This window comes from Petaurus breviceps, unplaced genomic scaffold (assembly GCF_028583685.1).
Source record: "Petaurus breviceps papuanus isolate PSGF00001 unplaced genomic scaffold, PetGlider_PUasm1.0 688, whole genome shotgun sequence".
Taxonomy (NCBI): Eukaryota; Metazoa; Chordata; class Mammalia; order Diprotodontia; family Petauridae; genus Petaurus; species Petaurus breviceps.
Window position 1 is genome coordinate 23,587,091 of NW_027186457.1, and position 22,161 is coordinate 23,609,251.

A 22,161-nucleotide genomic window follows, 5' to 3' on the forward strand; every position below is an offset into this window, starting at 1 on the left:
AAGGGTGGATGATATTTTGGTAGGCTCTAGGATGGGAAGTAGATGAACAATGGAGGACTAGGCCAGTAACTAGGCTAGAGGTCTGGGCCCAGCCACAATTTTAGGCTTATGGCCTCGTGCAAATGCCTCATCAAATGAGATGATTTAATCAGAGTTCCAGGGGGTTCCCAGAGCCTGTACCTCAAGGACTCAAGGAGAGCTCCGAGGGGGCTCCAAGAGCCCATACCTCATCATTCCCAGGCTGGGAACATCACAGTCAGCGACTCCTCCCTCTCCTTTGTATCCAATCAAGCCAAGTGGGGCCAATTCCACCCACAGCCTAACAAATAACTGTGGTCCTTGTAGGGTCGGGTCCATCCAAGATCCTGCTGGTGCAGTAACTCTCAGGAAGGGACAGTCCGCTTCGCAGGGTCCACACTTCCAATGGCCCTGGATCTGCCAAGTGCATGAAAGCAATGGGAGGAGGGGAAAAGGAGAGAACAATCATGGTGGGAGAGGGAAGCTGGGGCCTGGGGAGGGATCAGAGTCTTGGGTGTGGGTGGTTTCATGGTCTGGAGCTGGCAAAGAACACCTCCAGGGGAGAGGCACAGTCCCTAGCTCTAGCCAGCCCACCCTAATTACAGCCCCAAAACCTTTAACAGGCCTCCTTGCCTTCCTTCAATCAGCCTCTGTCCTCTGTAATTCATCCTCCACAAAGCTACCCAAACAGTTTCCTAAGGCACAGATCTGACCTTAAGGCCTGGCTCCAGCCCAATTTCCTATAGCTCTCATTTTCACTCTCTACATTATAGCCACAGCAGACTTTGAGCTTTGCTCCCAACACTCATCTCCATAAAGATTACTGGGTACTTACTCCGTGCCAGGCCCTGAGAGCACAAAGCTGACGAGGTCAGGGTTCCTGGCTTCAAAGAGCTCATCCTCTAGGACAACATCAAGGGGCAGGGATAGAATTGACTGGTACCTGAAAAATAGTGATGATGACAGGACCATGACAGTGGATATGTCTCTAGTGCTCCAAGGCTTGCAAAATGTTTTCCATACGTTATTTTATTTGGCCAGCTCAGAACAACACTGCAAAGCAGTCACTAGAGGTATTCTCAGCCCCATTTTAAAGATGAGGGAAATGAGGCCTGGGGAGGTTGTGACCAGCCCAGGACTACATAGCTAAAAAGTTACCAGGGGCAGGATTTCATACCAGTGTGACCCTGTCTCCAAGTCTAACACCATTTCTTTTACACCCCATGAAGAGTGGATTAGATGAGGACCAGACAACTCATTGGCATTTCAGAAGCTTAGCTGAGGCTCACTGATGGGCAATGCAAGGAAAACTGATTACCCACTAGAAAAACATTCATTTAGCACCTGCTAACCACAGTTGGTACTGGGGGAGATCTTCTAGAAGCAAAATATCACAAGAAGAGATGAATAGCAACATTTTCTACCATCTGATAGATGTCAAATGTGTCAATTTTGGTATAGTGTGCTTTCCTTCTATTTCAGGTGGAAAAAAGTCTGTTTAGTATCAAGATTACTTGTTTGTTCATTGTTTGGAAGAATTAACAGCTAAATCTCTCTGGTGTTCTACCCTCCCCTCTCCTCCCTGGAAGTTCACTTTGATTTTTACTTTCTGAGATTGGGTTGTTTAGATTCTCTGTTGTCTATGTATTACTTTGGACATTTTATATTTTGTTTACATTTTCAATGAGAATAATTAAGTAGAGCAATCCATTTAAAAAATTTCCTCTCCCTCCAAAATGAGTTCTCTTTTCTCATTTTTAACTTAATGACTTAGTTTTCCTCTTGTTAAAATTAAATTAGCTAGGGGGTGGCTAGGTGGCACAGTGAATAGAGCACTGGCCTTGGAGTCAGGAGGACCTGAGTTCAAATCCAGCCTCAGACACTTAACACTTACTAGCCATGTGACCTTGGGCAAGTCACTTAACTCCAACTGCCCTGCATTCCCCCTCCAAAAAAGCAAAGAAATTTTTTTTTAATTAAATTAGCTAATATCTTATTGATTTTGTTAGCCTTTTAAAAACAATACTTGGGGGTTGGCTAGGTAGCACAATGAATAGTGCACCAGCCCTGGAGTCAGGAGGACTTGAGTTCAAATCTGGCCTCAGACACAACACAAAAACAAGCCATGTGACCTTGGGCAAGTCACTTAACCCCAATTGCCCTCCAAAAAGCAAAAAATAAAAAAAAAATAGTACTTGGTATTGCTTATCAATTCAACAGTCTTTCTTTAAAATGTTATCTTATTTTCTTTTTTTCATAATTAAAAATATATTTATTTTTATTAGCATTTAGAAGGAAGTAAGGAAGGAAAGGAGAAAGATGGAACTCTCATTGGAAACATATATAGTACAGCCAAAACAAAAAAATTCTCACATTGAACTTGTTCAAATATGTATGTCTCTTTCTGCATTTTAAGTTCATCACCTCTCTGACAGATGGTAAGTGGCAATTACCATTTCGTTGATCAGAGTACTAAAGTCTTCCAAAGTTCTTTTTTTTTTTAATTAACATCTTTAGGGGCAGCTAGGTGACAAAGCGAGTGACAGTACCAGGATTGGTTCCGGCATCAGATACTTAACACACACACACAAACTGGCTGTGTAACCTTGGGCAAGTTACTTAACCCCAATTGCTTTAAAAAAAAAATTAACATCTTTATTAAATCAGTTAAGAAATGTTCATTGTAGAAAAGTTAACATTGAGGGTTTTAACAAAACCAAAATGGACTTTTTTTTACACAATATGTATATTAGCAGCAATCTACTTTTGAGGTTTCCATTTTCTGTTGTTTTCAAGATAGGGTAAACAGCATACATTAGCATGGAATGTCAGAGTCCACTCTTTTTCCTAATTCTGTGATTAAGGCCTTCCAGTGCAAGGTAATTTATGATGCCTATACTAGCACTCACTCCCACAAGTGAAAACAACAAAAAAATACAAAAACTAATCCTGTCACTACAAAGTCCTGGGACAGACTTTCTGGCTTAAGAATTTGTTCTCGTTGCTTTAGTGTCACCTCCTTCTCATGACATAAATCATGAGTGCTAAACAGGCATGTAAACTCACCCCCCTCCTCCCTGTCTCCCACAAAAGAAAATATTAGCTGCCAACTGGACAACCTGGCATTTGGTTTCTGAGTGGGTTTTTGGAAATTCTGGTTACTATACAATATTTAACTAATCCAATAAAAACTCTTTGACCTCCATATTGCTTTTCCATTTTTTTCCATATCTAGCAGATAATGGTGCATGTATATCACCTGCAAAAGTGCCAAAAATATATATCATACACCTTAGCCTCTATAAATAAAAGAAATTTTCTTATATACATAGAAGAGGATATACCTCATTTAAATACTTGTTTATCAGCATGTAATGCCACCCACTCAAAAAACATTCCATTAAACTCACTGCTGTCATAACTACTTAGAATCACTACTATTAAAATTCTGGGACCAAGGGTTGCTCAAGTAACTTTCATTGACAGTCACTTTTAACTGTCTTCCACAGAAATAAAACTTAATTTTCCTTTGATAATAGCATATAATTTCTTCCCAATGACAAAAAGGAAGTCACACAGCTATGCAATACTCCACATTTTTAACATAAGGAAACAGAATGGCAACATTCATCTTCCTTTTTCTAAGTGTTAATCTTACTAAAAAAAATCTCACTACTCTTCAAAATACTAAAATCTAGAAATATAATTTTAAGATTAATTTTTCAGCTACAAATCACACGAAATGATGACTTTTCATTTAATTCTCAAAATTTCCATTTTGGTAACTGGCTCAGATTTATAAGGGTTTAATCCATTTTTAAAAAATTGTTACTATTATTTACTGTACAATGAATAAAGTGGGAAAACTGCATCAAGTTAAAAATTGAGAAATGAGAAATTCAAGAAAGCTTAACATAGAAAAGAGTAATACACCACATTCACATCAGCAGACTCCATTTGTCACCATCACCGCAGGGAAGTCACTTTCTATGCTTTTTAAGCAATACTGTAACTTCCATTTTTCAGGGATGAAAAGACAATGTTTTTCAAAGTCGATCCTCATTGTATAATAAAAAGAAAAGCAGAGACTGAATTCCTTCTTATTAACATACACATCAGGTTACTGAAATATGGATTCATGTAGCTTTTCCCTCAAAGATGGCACTTGCAGCTAGAAGAATGCAGATGACTACAACCTCAGAAGTTTACTTGATTAGATTCTTCAACAGCAGATTCACAAACTCTCCATAACCAAACTGATGTTTTTCATTTAGATGGCTAACAAAATTTCTAGTAATCTGGCTAGGATCTCCCCATGGAAGAGACACGCTAATAGGACACGTCGCAGGGACTGTCTGAAAGAGGTGACTGTCATTATAATGATCCAGTAAACGCCGTCTTGTAAAGTTTGCTTCTTGACATATGGGACAACTTAAATGTGGGATGCCCAGCAGAACCTGCATCTCTGTATTATCAGACATAGTTGTCTCACTCCCATTACTATTCCCGACTAAATCTTGAGAGATCTGGAAGTTTGGAATGATGGAGGACACGCCTTACTCATCCTGCTGCTTTTTACAAGATTTGTAATGATGTCGCATGTGATAAAATTGGATCTGTTTTGCACAGCATCTGCAGCTGCCAGAAAACTTCCTCAGGACATTTTCAGTGTCTGAGGCCCATTCAGGACATGCTGGCTCTCTTCTAGTTACGTTTCCACAACAGAGGGGACAGTGTATTTCACTCTCTCATAGCAGTCAGGAAACATTTTCTACAAGAAACGTGCTGACAGGCGGCAGTCCGAACCGGGGTCTTAAAACACCTCCTGACAGACAAGGGTTTGGTGTAGGCCGGGGAGGTGGAGAGCATCTCAGTCATGGTTCGGGGCTGGCTCCCTATGCCCAACGAGGGGAGGGGCAGAGGAAGAGCCAAAGTTCTTTATAACATTTAGTCATTATATTTTGTTCTGCTCACTTCACTCATAGAGGTCTTCCTATTTTTCTCCCAAACTGTCTATTTTATCATTTCTTATGGCATACTAATATTCCGATATATTCATTATATCAATTTATTTACTATTCTCCAACAGGTTTGATACCCTAATTAGTTTCCATTTTTTACTACTATGGAAGGAGATTCTATAAATATTTTTATACATCTTGGTCCTCTTTTCCTCTTTCAATGATCTCTCTGGGATATAGGTTTAGTGTTAAGCATGGTTCCAAATTGCTTTACAGAACGGCAAGACCAATTCACAGCTCCACTGACAATGTACTAGTGTCTTCCCACTGCCTCTCCAGTATCTGCCATTTTCCTCTTTCACCATCTTTGTCAGTCTAATGAATATGCAGTGGAACCTCAAAGTTGTTTTAATTTTCATTTCTCTAATTATTAGTGGTTTAAAGAATTTGAAAAATAAGGCTGTCAATAGTTTAGATTTCTTTCTTTAAAAACTGCCGTTGGTATCATTGGCCATTTATTGATTAGTTGATATTCAGTCATTTTACGTTGCATTCAACTCTTCATGACTCCATTTGGGGTTTTCTTGGCAAAGATACTGGAGGGGTTTGCTATTTCCTTCCCCAATTTATTGATTTGGAAATGGTTGATAAATCTTAATCATTTCCACAAATATTCTGGATGTGAGACATTCATTTATCAATATGCCAAAAAGAACTTTTCCTCAGTGACTTGTTTTCCTTCTAATTTTAATTATTAGACTTGTTTGTGAAAACTCTAAATAATCTAAATTGTTCATTTTATCTTGTGAGATTTTCTCTGTCTTTTGTTTAGTCGCTAATTCTCCTGTTCATAGAACTAAAAGATGTTTTTTTTTCCCCTCGCTCCTCTAATTTATAATGTTGCTTTTCATGTTTAAGACATTTACACTGAAGTCATCTGGAGTTTATCTTCCTATATAGAAGACAAGTTGATCCAAACCTATTTTCTGCCACACTGCTCTCCAGCTTTCTTAGCAGTTTTTGTGAAATAGTGAATCTTTACCCAAGTAAATGAGATCTTCGGGTTAATCAAACTACGTTACTGTGTGTTTGCTTCTGTATGTTGTGAAGCTAATTTGTTCTATTGATTCTTAAAAACCAGGACTATGTTGTTTTTTTAATAATCCCTGTTCTGTTGGTACAATTTGAGATCAAGTGCTGATAGACTCTTTCCTTCTCATTTTTTTCATTATTACTCTTGAGACTCTTGACTTTTTTTCTTCCATGTGAATTTCCTATCACCAGATATTACTTTGGCAGTCTGATTGGTACAGCTATGAATAAGCAATTTAATTTAGGTAGGATTGTCATTTTAACTTTATTGGCTTGACCTGCCCCAAGCAATTAATGTTTCTTCAATTATTTAGGTGCATTGTTATTTCTGTACAGGGTTTTTATAGTTGGATTTATATAGACCCTCAGTATATCTTTGTAGATATACTCTCAAGTACTTTATAGCTTCTACAATTATTTTCTTTCTTTTTTTTTTGAGGGGCAATTGGGGTTAAGTGACTTGCCCAAGGTCACACAGCTAGTTTTTGTTAAATGTCTGAGGCCATATTTGAACTCAGGTCCTAACTCCAGGGCCAGTGCTCTATTCATTGCACCACCCCTCTACAATTATTTTCAAAGGAATTTCTCTTTCTAGCTCTTCCTACTGGATATTGTTAGCAATATATAGGAATGCTGATTGTATATGTGGATATATTTTATATCCTGTAACTTTAGTACATTTATTAATTATTTTAATTACTTTTTTGGTTTAGGATTTTCTGAATAACTAACCATATTATCTGCAAAAACCATAATTTCATGTCCTTTTTACCTATGCTTATTCACTAAATTCCTTTATTGCTATAGCTAGAATTTCTAACACTATGCTAAGAAGTAATAGTGATAATGGGCATCCTTGCTTTAACCTTGATCTTTTGGAAGGCTTCTAACTTTTTCTCATTATATATATTTTTTGTTCTTGGAATTAAGATATTACATATTGTATTAAGGAAAGGTCCATTTATTAGTATGCTTTCTAAGATTTTTACTAGAAATGGGTATTGAGTTTTGTCAAAAGTCTATTCAGGGGGCGGGCAGGTAGCACAGGGAGTAAGAGCACCGGCTCCAGTGTCGGGATGACCTGGAGATCGAATCCCGGGCTCAGAAACTTAGCACCCACCCAGAAACACCTGGCCGTGTAACCTTGAGCAAGTTACTTGACCCCAATTGCTTAGGGGCAGCCAGGTGGCTCAGCGAGTAAGAGTACCAGCTCCAGTGTTGGGATGACCTGGATCAAATCCGGGCTCAGATACTCAGCACCACACCCAGAAATAATAACTGGCCGTGTAACCTTGAGCAAGTTACTTAACCCCAATTGCTTAAAAAAAAAAAAAAAAGTCTATTCAGCATCTATTGATATAATCATGGTTTTATGACATATTATTACATGATCTATAATACAGGTTGTCTTAGTTCACTTTTAAGTCTTAGTTCAGTTTTAAGCTTTAACAGCTGTATTTATATTCTGTCTTATGTTGAAACAATCCTGCATTCCTGGTATAAGCTCAACCTACTCACAGTGTATAATTTCTTTCTAATATGTTATTGTAGCCTACTTTCTAATTTTTTTTTTTACATTTTTGTGTCAATGTTCAATAGAAATATTGGTATATAGTTTTCTTTCTTGCTCTGTCTCTCCCTGATATTGATATCAAGACTATATTTATAACATCAAAAGAGATTAGAGAGATGCCTTCTTTTATTATTGCACACAACTTATAATATTGGAGTCGTTCTTTGAATGTTATATAAAATCCATTTGTAAATTCATATAGTCCTAGAGTTTTACTTTTGTTTAAGAGTTAATTTATGGCTTGCTCAATTTATTTTTTGGTATTAGATTGTTTAAATAATCTATTTCAGCTTTTAAAAATCTGGGCATTTAATGTTTTGTAAGTATTCATTAATTTTGTTAGTGTACATAATTGAACATAGATTTTTTTTTTTAAAGCATTTGGGGTTAAGTAACTTAGGTTACAGGCCAGTTATTTTGTGTGGATGCTAAGTATCTGAGGTCAGCCCAGTTATTTTGTGTGGGTGCTAAGTTTCTGAGGCTGGAGAGGATCTCCCGACTTGGGCTGGCGCTTTTACTCACTGCACCACCTGGCCACCCCACAGACATAGATTTCTAAAATTAATTTCCTTTGTTTCTTCTTCAGTTACTGCAAGTTCTCCTTTTTCATTTTTGATCTGAACTGTTCTGGTTTTCCTTTCTCTTAAAAAAATCATATTAACAAACTTATTAGTTGTCCCCCCAAAAAAACCTATCTCCTAATTTTATTTATCAATGCAAGCATCTTTTTGCTTTCAATTTTGTTAATCTCTTCTTTAATTTTCACAATTTCTACTTTATTGATTAGTTGGAGACTTTTAAATTGTTATTCAAGTTTTGTTCATTGCTTGCCCTATTCATTGATTTTTCTTTTGTTAATAAAAGTTTCTAGCAATATAAAAGTTCCCTTTAATTCATCTTTAGCTGTATGGTATGTCAATAGTTATATCTAATAAATATTAATTGAATATTTACTATGTGTTAACAACAACAACAAAAAAACCTTGTTAAACCTATTCATCCGTCTCAGGGCAACTAACTGGCATAGTGGATAGAGCACTGGGCTTACATTCAGAAAGACTCTTCTTCCTGAGTTCAAATCATCCTCAGACACTTACTGGCTAGCTGTGTGATCATGGGCAAGTCATGTAACCCTGTTTGCCTCAGCTCCTCATCAGTAAAATGAACTGAAGAAGGAAATGGCAAGCCACTCTGTATTTGTCTTTGTCACCCAAAATAGGGTCAAGAAGAGTCAGACACAACTGAAATGACTGAACAACAATACCCATTAGGCACTGTACTAAGCACTAGGAATACAAATACAAAAAAAAAAAGACAGAACCTGCCCTCAAGAAGCTTACAATCTAAAGGAGGAAGCCAAAACCCAAAAGGAGGCTAAAAAGGGAAGTGGGGGAGGTACCAGATGTGAATATATAGTGAAGTATAGTGAAGACATCAGTCAAAAAGCTCCAAAGTTAATGAAGCCAGGTGAGAAATAAGGAGATGGAATGAGCTGAGTTCTCTCCTTAAATGGATGTTTTAGAGTTCATGACCCCATACTCCAGAGAGGAAGAGGGTAGTGAAGAGGTGGAGTTAAAAAGCTAATGAGATCTTACAGATGATGAGGTTATCCCAATAATAAGCTTCTTGGGGCTGATGAGATTCTTCAAGATGATGAGGCTATCCCAATAATGACCTTCCTGGGGTGGAGGAGTACTCGGTGAGAAGTCCCAAGGTTAGTATAGTTAATTGAGAAATGAGAAATTATTGTAATTTTCTTTGACCAAATTTCCTACTGTTCCTAAAATCTGTTCTTTTAATCCAGAAATTCTTTAGAATTATGCTATTTAGTCTCCTATTACTTTTAAATTTGTTCTTTAAGGACTCATTAATGGATTAAAACTTGTATTGAATTATGATCAATAAATGGAGTCAATTCTTGTCATTCATGGTAGTTTAACATTCTACTTAAGTCACTGTTGAAGAGGTTACCCACTAAGAGGGTTATGGTTGCTCTGGAGACCCCAAAATACCAACACTCCAGGGTCCTGCCCCAGAATTTGAATTTGACTCAAGTCTTCTCAGCCAAAGAAAAGTAAAATTTATTAAAAGTTCGCTTGCATTAGACACAGAGTAGGTCATTCTATAGCGCTCTCGCCATTCCATGGTGCTCTCACAAACGTGAAGACAGGATGGGGTCTTATCTACAGAAGGTTGTGGGAGGAATCTAGGGGTGGTCTAGAGGAGGAGTTTGGGGAGGGTCTTCAGGAGGAGTTAATGAGGTCAATGAGTGATTAAGGGCGGGAAGTTGCTGGAGGCTACAGACAAAGAGGGGCTAGGCCAGTTCAAGGGTGGATGATATTTTGGTAGGCTCAACGGTGGAAAGTAGATGAACAATGGAGGGCTAGGCTAGTAACTAGGCTGGAGGTCTGGGCCCAGTCACAATGTAAGGCTTCTTCCCTCATGCAAGTGCCTCATCAAATGAGACAATTTAATCTAGAATCCAAGGGAGGTTCCCAGAGCCTGTACCTCAAGGACTCAAGGAGAGGTCAAGGGGGCTCCCAGAGCCCATACCTCATCAACATCATGAACACAGATTTAGCAAATATTCCTACTGAACCAGTTCTCCTAGAGAAAATACAGGGTTAGTTTCCTGCAAGGTTCAGGTCATGTTTTCATCAACCTATCAAAACATAACTTTGCTTTATGTGTGTTTTTAAAGACAGCTTATTTAATATATAATCTTACAAATAATTGTCTGTGAATTTCCTCTTCCTTTTTCTAGATATATCATTTTTTGTTATTTATAACACTGAACTAACCACCAACAGCACTATAACTCATACCTGAATGAAGCTTAAGCTTATTTAACATATATTTTTCTCTGTAAGGCACATGGCCGCCTTCTTATACTTAGCAACCCTAGACAGTACTTCAGCACTATGCTTGCAGGTCATTTTAAACACTTAAGTCATTAATAAAAAGCACAAAAAAGAGGGAAAACATGGCACTAAATAGACCATGAAAAGGACACTTGTTTACAGTACAAAAGCAGAAACAGTGGCAGAATGTCACCTTGTTTGACCTCATCTGGAAATGTGCGTGTTGGGTGACTAAAATTTTTTGCAACTCTGGCCATGTCCATGAATGACTAAGAATGTTCATTGATTTGGGGGTCACAAATAATTTTCAGGTTACAAATAACTTCAGGAGAAGACAAATTTGCATATATAAAACCTGCAAATAACTAGGATTGACTGAAATGTATTTCTACTTTGATACATTTTTTAGTGAGGTCTTTAAGCCTTAATACATGGTCAATTTTTGTAAAGGTTCTATGCTCAGCTGAAAGTATACAAATTCTACTATATTTCCATTCAAAATTCCATCCATAAATGATTCATCTAGAATTTCTAATTTTTGTAAAGTTCTATTCAGATCCCTAAATTCTTTGTTATTTGTCTTTTCATTATATCTGTCTAGATCTGAAAAGCGTATATTAAGATTCCCCCCACCATTATAGTTTTACTCTATATTTTTTCCCTCCAGGCACCTGAATATCTATTTTCAGCCTTGGACGTGTAGAATTGTTGTTCTCTTTGGGGTTTACCCCCTGATCATTTCTGAAATCAGGATATTCATCTCATTTGGAGTTTTCCTTGGTTTGCTCATCTCTTTTTTTTTAGATTTTTCTTTTTGCTTTTTGGAGGGGGAAGGTAGGGCAATTGGGGTTAAGTGACTTGCCCAAGGTCACATGGCTAGACTCCAAGGCCAGTGCTCTATTCACTGTGCCACCTAGCTGCCCCTGTTTGCACATCTCTTAGCAGCCTTATCACCTAATTTGGGGTTGGGGAGCTCTTCTTGGGTCAAGCTCTATAACTGAATGTTGTGGGCAGGGCCTGCCTGGTCCTGAGTATGGTAGCCAAAGCTAGGCCTCTCCTGTAAAGGTTGTTTCAGTATTGGCTCCTGGACCTCTCCCTGCATTAGGTCTGCCTGGGGTCCTTACTGCTCTGTTTTGGGGTGACTTCTAGGGGTTGTTGGGTTTCCCCATGGGCTTCAGGGATGTCCTGGGCTGGTCCTCTTTTTTTTGCCTTTCTTCTATACTGGACTCAGGCACCAGGGCAAAGCTTGATCTAGAGCTGTTCCCTTGAGCTGGGCTCCTGCCTATTAGTTTTGGAGATTCCCCTAAATCCCCCCATGGTACTTGCTTAGCTTCAACCCTGCCTTGAGCTCCCTAAGGCAGCTCTTTCCTCTGCTTTCCATCTACTCCCAGACAGGCTTGTCTGCCTTATAGGAGTGGGTCTCTGAACTAGATGGAGGAGTCTACAAGTGATTCTTTTCTAATTTCTTCGTAGATGGATACATTTCTAAGCTCCTCTGCAGCATTTTAAGATGACGTGGAATCCTCTATATACTCCCACACCTTTATATTCCTACAATTTTCTTTCCAAAATTTTCAAAATGTCTCCTTTAATGCTGATTGGTTAATTTTCTAATTGCATGTGCAATCACCCACTATTACTCTTTTGTTAATTTAAGTGACCAATGATGTGTGGTGGTATGGAAGGACTTGGATCAGGAGAATCTAGGTTCAAGTTCAAGTTTAGGTACTTTCCAATTATATGACTTTGGACAAACTCTTTAGATTTTAAGTTTCATTTATAAAATAAAGGGGGCTGGGCCAGATGCCCTCCAAAGGTCTATCTCACTCTGAAATCCATGATTCTCTGATTCATGACTTTGGGGGAGTGAATACTACCTCCACCAACACAGAACACAACCTCTCTGGGTCCTCAGGGCCAAAAAATTTAAGCCCATGCAGGTGATTCTGTCATCAGTTAGTCCACAAACATTCATAAGCATTATTATGTTCCAGATACTGAGCTGCTCACTGACAGCACAGTCCAAGGGAAAGAAAGGTGGTTGTGGAGTCAGAGGACCCTAAGTTACCATCCTGCCTCTGTGACCTCGGAAAAGCCATTCAACTTTGGACCTTGGCTGCTGCATGGGTGGGTGGCCTCTAAGATCCCCTCCTGCTCCAGATCTTAAATCTCTGCCCTCAGGAAGCTTACATTCTCCTAGGGGAGACAAGCTGCATACTGAGAATTGTGCATACAACATACACAAATGGGTACAACATGGTTATGGAAGGGAAGTCCCCGGCAGCCTGGGGGATCTGCAAAGCTTTTATGTTTCCCTCCTCTCCCAGCATCTCCTACATTATCATGTTGTCTTCATCCTTTCCTTCCCTCTACCAACCCTGTCCCCCACTCCTCCCTCCTCTTGAACCAGAGTTTGAATTTTTACTCTGCCATTACTACTCAATGTCAACAAGCCACCTTTGCAATCTTGGACGATGACAGCTGGCATTCAATTAGCCTTTAAGGTTTGTATTTTACACGTTATCTCATTTGCTCATTTGATAAGTCATGGGCCTGAGTTTCTTCATTCATCAAGTGAGATGAAGTCAAAGGTCCCTTCCAGTTATAAGTCTATGATACTAAGTTAACTCCATCAAAAATACAGCACATACTCACCTTCAAGTTGAGTCCTGAATATTTAATAAGTGCAAGTAAATAAGAATTAAAACGAGAATTAAGCTACAAGTTTAGCTATTACAAGGAAAGAATTACCTTATTTTTCTTGAATTTCAGTTTCTATTTTTCTGGGTTTTTTCTATTTAGGTTTCTGAGACAAATAAGTTTTGGGGGCCTTAAGGGGGGGGGTATGTGGACCATGTAGCTCTGCAGTTTCATTGATATGTGGTCTTACCATATGCAGATAGCAACAGTTCTGAAACTTACAGCCTTAGACAGGCATAATGATCTGGTGAAGAGACAGCTGGCCTCAAGGCCCAGAAGATCTGAATCAGAAGCACTGGCATCCAGGCTACCTTATGCTGGGCAAGTCACTCTACAACTTTTGTCCCCGGGGCAATTTTCAACCCTAGGTTACAGAATGAACAAAGCCATGAATCAGTACCAACACCTTCACCTATTGCCTATAAAACTTTATGGCCGCCAGGTTTTAGGAAACCTCTACAAAAACCAATTTCTTGCCAACTTTGAAAAGCTTTAACTGAATTGTCCCCAAAAGGTAAAAAAAAAACCCACAAATGGTGACAAAAATAAGATGTATTTAAATGAAAAAACAAAACACCCACCCCCAAAGCCAGCAGTGCCACCAGGCTATCCTGTTAGGATTGAAGGGAGGTCCTGAAGTCTGGCAGGGCATGGAAGAAGTGCAGTTAGTCAAAGGGAGCACCTCTAATGGATTCTGAAGTCTCTGAATCTCACATGAAGCCTTCCTAAACTTGTTTGGCCTGTGTTGCCTAACTCTCCCCTAAACTATGGTAATTCTCCATCAACGCACCATAGCGGTTTTTAGGTGGAAAGTAACTTGAGAGTTCATCTCGTCTAAAAACCTAATTTGACAGAGAAAGAAACTGACGCCCAGGGAGGTTTAAGTAACTTGCCAAATATTTCCCAGGCAGCAAGTTCCTGAGCCAATTGCGCCTTTCTCCACTAGTCACTTGGCTCCAAGGCTTCCTGAAGGATCTGTCATAGAACAGGAGCTATAGGGGTGAGATTCAGACCCAGGGGGCCGGGTGACGCTCCATCCAGCATCCTTCCACCGCAAAGACGTCCCCCAGGGCCTAGCCTTCCCCCAAACCTCCCCTCCAGCCCGTCCTCCCCATTAGAACCCCTCCGGTGAACACGCCCACGGCTCCCTTCACTTGGTCGGTCCCTAGTTCGGCACAGAGCAGGAGCATAATACATGGAGCTTTAACGTCTCCCGCCTGCTCCTTAAAGTTCGGACTGTTTTTTAGCGCCAGATGTTGATGTTTGGGACAGAAGTGCATAACTGCCGTAAGTGCCCTGGAACCCCGGGTGTGTCCAGGAGGTGCCGCCTCGGCACAGCTGGAGAAGGCTGGGGGGGGGGGGGGGGGCGTGGATGTGCTGACCACACACACAGGGGCACATGGCCGGTGTGCGAGCATCAGCGGGCTCCGGGCAGGGTCCGAGCGCAGCCTGTCTGCTGAGCTGCCCCGCCGAAGCCAAAGCATTACAAAGTCCATTCGGTCCACAATGACTGAGCCAGGACAGTTGTAGTACCCGGCTACACAGCTAGCACAAGCGGGGCAATTTAATTTAGGAGCGCCTTGGGGGGAGCCCAAGCCCCCCCCCCCCCCTCCCCTCTCCCCCCCCCCCCCCTTCCTCCGCGTTCTAAGCCTGGGAACCACTGGGCTTTCCCCTGTAACCCCGCGGGTCACGGAGCGCCTCCGGAGACCTCCGGGTGTGGGAGGGCAGCACCATGTGCAGCGGGGGCCCCAGAGTCCCAGGGACACGCCGGGGGGCTCCGGCCCAGCCCCCCACTTCCTGCTGGTCTTGGGGAGGGCTGGGCAGCCCCAGCTGGAGGCGGCTCGCGCCCCTGGGGGGCGGTCTTTGGAAGGAAGGCCAGGGGCTGTCCGGGGCACAGCCAGGGAGGGGGAAGGGCTGGTCCCCCCTCTTCCACAGCCCATGGCACCCTTCCCTTCCCCTTTCCTTTCCCTCACCTCTCCTCCTCGTTCCTCTTTTCCTTTCTCCCTTTCCCCCTTCCCCATTCCAGCCTCAGCTCAGCGCTCCTCCCCCCTCCCCTCTTTCCCACTCCCTCCCCTCTCCTCTTCTCCCTCCCCCTCCCCCACCCCTCTCTTCTCCTCCTCCCTCTACCCCCACCCCCAGCCCTGGGCTCTTCAGCAGGGACTGGGAGGAGAAACCCCGTAGGGGGAAGGGGGAGGGAGTAGGGAGGAGGGAACTTGGACAGGTTCGCCGCTCCAATTGCTGCAATATCCTTCCGCCATAGACCAAAGAGTCCCTTAGCCCTCTGTAAACCCCGGGGGCTTCTAGTGCCCCGCAAATCATCCAGGAGCATCGGTGTCCGCCTTTCCAGTCCCTCGGTTCTGGGTTTTACCTTAGGCGACGCCTCAGCGGCGGGATTCGTGACCGCGGAAGGGTTGGCCTAGAGATATCCCTCCGCGAGAAACGCGTCCCGGCGGCGCGCATATAAAAGGCGGGTGGCGCGGCGCCGCTGCCTTTTCAGTCGGACTCTGAGCGTTGGTTCGGATCATGTCTGGTAGCTCCGCGGATTATAACAGGTACGCGCCCGCGGCGGCAGTGGGTCCCAGGCCTCCTGGGTGGACTAGGCCGTGTCGCAGGCACCGGGGGAGACGCCGGGTTTCCGGGCGGCTTCGGGGGCGCTGCGCCGGCGCCGCTTCGGGAAGCTTCTACGGCGCAGCCGCGGGGCCCGGCCGGGCCGGGCCTGCCCGGGGCGGAGGCGGAGGCGGAGGGGGAGGGGGCGCTGCTGCCGGCTCGTCCCCGGGCCCGGCCTCGTTTTAACGGCCGCGGGCCGCTCCCCCTTCCGGGCGGGGCGGTGCCAGAAAGGCCTCGGGCCGTGTGTGCGTATGCGTGTGCTTGGGTGGTTACTCTGCGGCGGGGAGTATGCGACGGCGCTTCAGGCCTCTTCCCGGTCCCCTCCCCGGCCCCGTGACGGCTCGACTCGGGCCGTTGGCGGCCTCGACGCCCGCTCGTCCCGAGGCTCCCTCCCTCCCCCGCCGCCGGTGTCAATCACAGGCCTGGCGCAGTGCGAGGGGCGGGGCCCGGCCGGCGCGCGCCGCTCTCGCGAGAGGGCCCGCAGGGGGCGGGGAGCCGGGGGAGCCCGCCGCGCCTGGGCCGGGCTTGCTAACGGCCGGGGCCATGTGCGGGCGGGGGGCGGCTCACGGTGCGTCCTGTGTCCCGCAGAGACCATGGCGGCCCGGAGGGCATGGACCCCGATGGTGTCATCGAGAGCAACTGGAACGAAATCGTGGACAACTTCGATGATATGAATCTCAAGGAGTCTCTGCTCCGGGGCATCTACGCGTACGGGTTCGAGAAGCCTTCTGCCATCCAGCAGAGAGCCATCATCCCCTGCATCAAAGGTGCGCGCCCACCTGGTGTGGGGGAGGGGCGGGCGGGCGGGGCTGGGGCGGCCCCGGGCGCGACATGATGGCCTACCATCTTTCGGGACTGACCTGAAATGGAGAGAAGCCTCAGCGCTGATCGAAGCCCGGGGGCCAAAAAAGGAAGCGGGTGCCGCCCGGGAACCAGCGGCTCTTTGTGGGAGCAGTAAACACTGTCCTACTTTTTTTAGGGTATGATGTGATTGCCCAAGCGCAGTCAGGGACTGGCAAGACAGCCACATTTGCTATTTCCATCCTGCAACAGTTGGAGATTGAGCTCAAGGAGACCCAGGCACTAGTATTGGCCCCCACCAGAGAGCTGGCTCAACAGGTATTGAGAGTAGCGGGAAGGAGCTGCTTGCTTGTTCACAGCTGTATGTGGGAACTGCTGGTGACCGACTTAGAGGTGCTCGGTCTTGTTCTTTGTGGAAGCAGCTGGGCTTGGGTATGGGTATGATTGCAGGGAATGGTAAATTCCAAGGTCATATGGAAGATCTGATGGGTTTGAAGATAACAGATTGTAAATGCAGTTGTGTAACATCAAAACTGCTGTGCACTTGTGATTTTTTTTTTTGTTCCTTTGCATGTCCTTTAAGGCTTGCTTGCTGCAGTTAGCATTATCTATGGTGCACATTAGATTTTAAATGCTGTAGTCTTTAGTTTGAAGTAGGTTTAACTGGGAAACATGAAAAAAATCTAGGGGTTTCTTTAGTGTAACCATGTAGCAAAGTGCTTTAAAATGATACTGAAAATCACAATGTACTTAAAATTTCTTATGTAATTAACTATTTGTCAGGAAGTTGGAGGTATTATTTCCGTATGTAGGCTATGTGATACAACTATTGCCTGATATGGAATGACAGGCACAAGTGCTACAAACTGCATAGGTTAGTTAGCTGCAAGATAACTGAATGTTTTTTGCATTTGTCACTTTTGTCTGTCAATTTTGGACTAGCTGAATACTTAACTGTATGCAAGACTGATGACTTACTACATTTAGTTTTAGGTAGTAGATTTTCTTGTTTTGGTAATATTGCAAAAATAATGTTTTTATTTTTGTTAAACTTAGATCCAGAAAGTAATTTTAGCCCTTGGAGACTATATGGGAGCAACATGTCATGCCTGCATTGGTGGAACCAATGTTCGAAATGAAATGCAAAAACTGCAGGCTGAGGCACCACACATTGTTGTTGGAACTCCTGGGCGAGTGTTTGATATGCTAAACAGAAGATATCTTTGTAAGTTTTGAAATTCTGTGATTTTTTTGGGTCTTGGTTTTAGTACTCTCTAGATATTAGTAGGTTTCCATTTTCAATGTTTTTTTTTAAATGAGTAATATAAAAATGGAAACAGTTTGTAAGATGAGGTTAGAGCAAGGACTGATCTTTCTAGGTTATAATTTTTTATAGGGAAACAAACAAATTTAGCATACTTAGAAGGGGTATGACTTTTTAAAAATTTCTTAGCAGAAGTAAAATTCAACACGATGGTGCTTTTTCTTAACAGCTCCAAAATGGATCAAGATGTTTGTTTTGGATGAAGCAGATGAAATGTTGAGTCGTGGATTTAAGGATCAAATCTACGAAATTTTCCAGAAATTAAGTACAAATATTCAGGTACAAATATGTGGATTTTACTTTAGTTTAAGGGGTATTGCAGGATCAAGTTACAATATGGCTGTGAAGTGCCTATATTGTCGTTCCCCCTGCTCAAAACAAAAATGTTTCATACTATCCCTGTCTAACTTGTTTATAGTAAGACAGGGACGCTTGGTCTCAAACATTCGGATAAATCAGTGGATTCAAAGGGTCTGAATTAGGCAGGTCATTTTTTAAAAAATATGTACTTGTCCTTTTTTTCTAAAGGTTGTGTTGCTCTCTGCCACAATGCCAACTGATGTGTTAGAAGTGACTAAAAAGTTCATGAGAGATCCTATTCGAATTCTGGTGAAGAAGGAAGAATTGACCCTTGAGGGAATTAAACAATTCTACATTAATGTTGAAAGAGAGGTAACTTAAATTATTCTGTGGAAGATTTAATTTTGTTGCCAAGATTGTACCTTCTTGTCTAAAAGCACTGTGCTAAAATTGCAGGAATTAAGGCAATGCCTTGGTTTTTGTAATAATGCTAGCACAGTATATACAAGAAGAAGAACAAATGCACTAGATTGAAAAAAGACTTGGGTGGACCTCTTTCTTAATGTCCAGTGTCCTGTGTCTTAAGATCTTAGTGCGATATACATAAACCATATACAGTAGTAAACTGATCTCAGATTATTTTAGTTTCTGGCACAAGTATAGAGATTTGAGTGCACTTTATTGAGATACTGTTGAGACTTGTCAGCTTAAAAAGCAATTTTCTTTTAGGAATGGAAGCTGGATACTCTCTGTGACTTGTATGAGACACTGACCATTACACAGGCTGTTATTTTTCTGAACACGAGACGAAAGGTAGATTGGCTGACTGAAAAGATGCATGCCAGGGATTTCACAGTTTCTGCTCTGGTAAGAGGCCATAGTGACGGTCAATATTACAATTTTAGAAATTAGTTTTGTCATTTTGATGCATTTAATTGCTGCAGGAACTAGTTACAATATAGCTGTGATGAAGTGCTATGTTGTCGTTCCCCCTGCTTAAATTAAAATGTTTTTTTACTATCCCTGTCTGTTTGTTGAATGCTATCATAGCAGCCAGGGACGCTTGATCTCAAACATTAACTTAACCAAGATTTTTATTCTCATTTTTAATGCTTATCAATTTTCAGTGATACAAGTTGAAAGTACTTAATTTAAGAGTAAATGTTGAGCATGAACTAAAAGAAATAAGGGACTAAGATTTGAAATTTTTTTTTGCCTTTGTAGCATGGTGATATGGACCAGAAGGAGCGAGATGTTATCATGAGGGAGTTCAGATCAGGATCAAGCCGGGTTCTGATCACTACAGACTTGTTGGTAATTACACATAACCTTTTGAAGGGTGGATACTTGAGTAATCTCCCAAAAGCTGCTTATTTGAGGAAGGTCTTTAATTACCTTTTCCCAATTAAAAGCTGTCTGGGAGAGAAAAGACCACACTCCACAGTGAACTACATTTGTTGTAGTCCATTACTTACTTTGTGGCCAACAGTCATGTGCACAGGAAGAAAAATGGTGGGTTTGAAGTAGATTAATGAAAGGCATTAGTAATAGTCATGTGGTTGAGCTAGCTTTGAGACTACTGACTAGTTTGGTATGGAACTTAATTTTGCTACTACTTTTTTTTCTAGGCTCGTGGGATTGATGTGCAGCAAGTATCTTTGGTTATAAACTATGATCTACCTACCAATCGTGAAAACTATATTCACAGGTTAGTAGATGGCATAGGATTGGATTTATGCTGCATATATCATTGTTATTTTATTTACTGGCATTCTGTAGCTTCCAAATAAAATCTTTACTTCAGGCTATCAAGCCTTAAATTTCTAGGGAATAAATTTCAGGAAAAAACTGGCATAGTGCTGCTATTTAAATGCAGTTTATTTTGGGGGAAGAGCTTTTGGCTTAGTTAAAACAGTGGGAAAACTTACCTTGAGTCTGGAACGTGGCCCAAATTTTGAAGTTTTGTAAAAGGAAAGGAAAAGACTCGCTTTAAATTGAAATCAGAAAAAGGGTTTAGTTCTTGTGGCATTATATCTGAGCCTTAGTTCTTAAAACTCACTGTGTTTCTCATATTGCTCCTGTGTCTTTGTGCTTTCTTGGTGATTTTTCTCTAGTGGGATTCTCTCTTGGTGTTCTGGTAGTAACCGAGTTTTGTGTCCCTGGCATATAGTTATAGTGGCTTGATCCCTAAATAAATTAAATTGTGCTTTGTTACTTGATGTAAAAAAAGACTTTTTAAAAAATACAGGAGTCGATAGCAGCAGTTGATGACGTGAGATGGCACTCAGAAACGGCGTGACGTAATTTAGGACGTGGATTCATAAGCGAAACAGCACACTGTTTGAATAAAGAGCGAGTCGGTATTTATATATTTGTTTTTCTTTTGTCATGATTATTTGATATTTTTAAATTCCCAACGTCCTAGCCAAAGCCATTTTGTTGTGTATTAGCCTTTGTATGTTAGGTGGTTTGTATTGTCTGGTTTCTATTGAAGGAAGACAGATGTTGGGTTTAAACCACATTTTCAGTAATTTGTAGTGTGGTTGTGTGTGAAACTGAGCAAAAAGCAGTGATAAGTTTGGGTTTCCATACCAAATACTTGGAGAATAAGGAGTTAAGTTTTCCCACTGAAAAATTGTAAGTCCTAGAAAAATAGTTAACCTTCAAGTTATTTACATTTACAGTCTACAGTTCCAGATGTGCGTCGAAATGGAGCATATAACAATTCTTTCTGTTTCATTCCTGGAGTTTACATCTGTCCCAGGCTGACCATCGATCTTTGCCCACTTTGGTATGGGCTTAATTCACTACCCCAAACAGAATACTGTCATCTGCTTAAAATCACAATGCTCAAGACCTGAGATCTCATTTTGCAGCCAGACACAAGCCTTGATCTGCTTACTTTTGGCACTAACTGCTAAGGAAGCTCTTTTTCCCCTCATCTAGATACTCTGATTTAGCAGCTAGTGCTCCAAATAGAAGCACTCTATTACCTTGGCAAATAAACAGCAGCTGGTTAACAAGTGGATCATCTCCTTGTGGGTTAAGGAATATACTATAGTTATTGCTGTTTTTCTTTTATGCAGAATTGGCAGAGGTGGTCGCTTTGGGAGGAAAGGTGTGGCTATAAACTTTGTTACTGAAGAAGACAAGAGGATTCTTCGTGACATTGAGACTTTCTACAATACTACAGTGGAGGAGATGCCAATGAATGTGGCTGATCTTATTTAATCCCTGGGATGAGATGGTTTTGAATGCAGTGCTCGCTGTTGCTGAATAGGCGATTCACAACGTGCATTGTGCTTCTTTCTTTGGGAATACTGAATCTTGTCTCAATGCTCATAACGGATCAGAAATACAGATTTTTGATAGCAAAAGCGACTTTAGTCGTGAGCTCTTGTGGAGAAAGAGCTACTGGCTTTCTCCTTTAGAGTTAGACTGTTGGGGTTGGGTGTAAAAGATATGGGGTCTGTAAAATCTTTCTTTATTAGAAATTTATTTCCTAGTTCTGTAGAAATGGTTGTATTAGATGTTCTCTATCATTTAATAATTTACTTGTGGACTAAAAGATATAAGTGCTGTATAAAATCAGCCAATTATGTTAAACTAGCATACCTGCCTTTATTGTGTTAGTAGACTGAATAGGAAAGGCTTTTCAAATGGACTAATTTTTTTTTTAAGAAAGCATTTGAATGCATTTTGTTTGGTATTGTATTTATTCAATAAAGTATTTAATTAGTGCTAAGTGTGAACTGGACCCTGTTGCTAAGCCCCAGCAAGCAATCATAAACTAGGTAGGGTTAAACCCAGTAAAATTGCCATATTGCACATGTCTTAATGAAGTTTGAATGTTCAATAAATTACTTGTATATTCACTTTGAATTCAGAATGATTGCTCTTGTTTAACTTGTTGCCAGCTGTTAG

At 41.6% G+C, this 22,161-nt stretch overlaps 1 protein-coding gene, 5 non-coding genes and 1 pseudogene across 9 annotated transcripts; 6 read left to right on the forward strand and 1 right to left on the reverse strand.

Annotated features, from left to right (window-relative positions):
• Nucleotides 1-319: 319 nt before the first annotated feature.
• LOC138174218 (E3 ubiquitin-protein ligase RNF138 pseudogene) lies at nt 320-4,896 on the reverse strand (annotated as a pseudogene).
• Nucleotides 4,897-15,600: 10,704 nt separating this feature from the next.
• EIF4A2 (eukaryotic translation initiation factor 4A2) lies at nt 15,601-22,119 on the forward strand. 4 transcript variants are annotated; one of them, XR_011171717.1, is made up of 11 exons: nt 15,601-15,757; nt 16,401-16,579; nt 16,792-16,931; nt 17,670-17,838; nt 18,107-18,216; nt 18,466-18,609; nt 18,967-19,104; nt 19,462-19,551; nt 19,866-19,945; nt 20,486-20,597; nt 21,324-21,464. XR_011171717.1 is itself a non-coding variant. In XM_069104780.1 (10 exons), the coding sequence occupies exons 1-10, from the start codon at nt 15,729-15,731 to the stop codon at nt 21,466-21,468; spliced, it is 1,224 nt and encodes a 407-aa protein (XP_068960881.1). In that variant the 5' UTR covers nt 15,601-15,728; the 3' UTR covers nt 21,469-22,119. The 4 variants fall into 4 exon arrangements, 2 of the variants coding, with proteins under 2 accessions (XP_068960881.1, XP_068960882.1); XR_011171718.1 differs by having other exon boundaries at nt 20,486-20,593; nt 21,324-21,463; XM_069104780.1 differs by lacking the exon at nt 20,486-20,597 and having other exon boundaries at nt 21,324-22,119.
• On the forward strand, nt 16,637-16,707 carry LOC138174481 (small nucleolar RNA SNORD2). Its single transcript, XR_011171735.1, has one exon. It is a non-coding gene; the product is annotated as a small nucleolar RNA SNORD2 (small nucleolar RNA).
• Nucleotides 18,254-18,383, forward strand: LOC138174478 (small nucleolar RNA SNORA63). Its single transcript, XR_011171732.1, has one exon. It is a non-coding gene; the product is annotated as a small nucleolar RNA SNORA63 (small nucleolar RNA).
• Nucleotides 18,658-18,840, forward strand: LOC138174480 (small nucleolar RNA SNORA81). The gene has a single exon (XR_011171734.1). It is a non-coding gene; the product is annotated as a small nucleolar RNA SNORA81 (small nucleolar RNA).
• On the forward strand, nt 19,176-19,314 carry LOC138174477 (small nucleolar RNA SNORA63). Its single transcript, XR_011171731.1, has one exon. It is a non-coding gene; the product is annotated as a small nucleolar RNA SNORA63 (small nucleolar RNA).
• On the forward strand, nt 19,594-19,727 carry LOC138174479 (small nucleolar RNA SNORA4). The gene has a single exon (XR_011171733.1). It is a non-coding gene; the product is annotated as a small nucleolar RNA SNORA4 (small nucleolar RNA).
• Nucleotides 22,120-22,161: the final 42 nt, after the last annotated feature.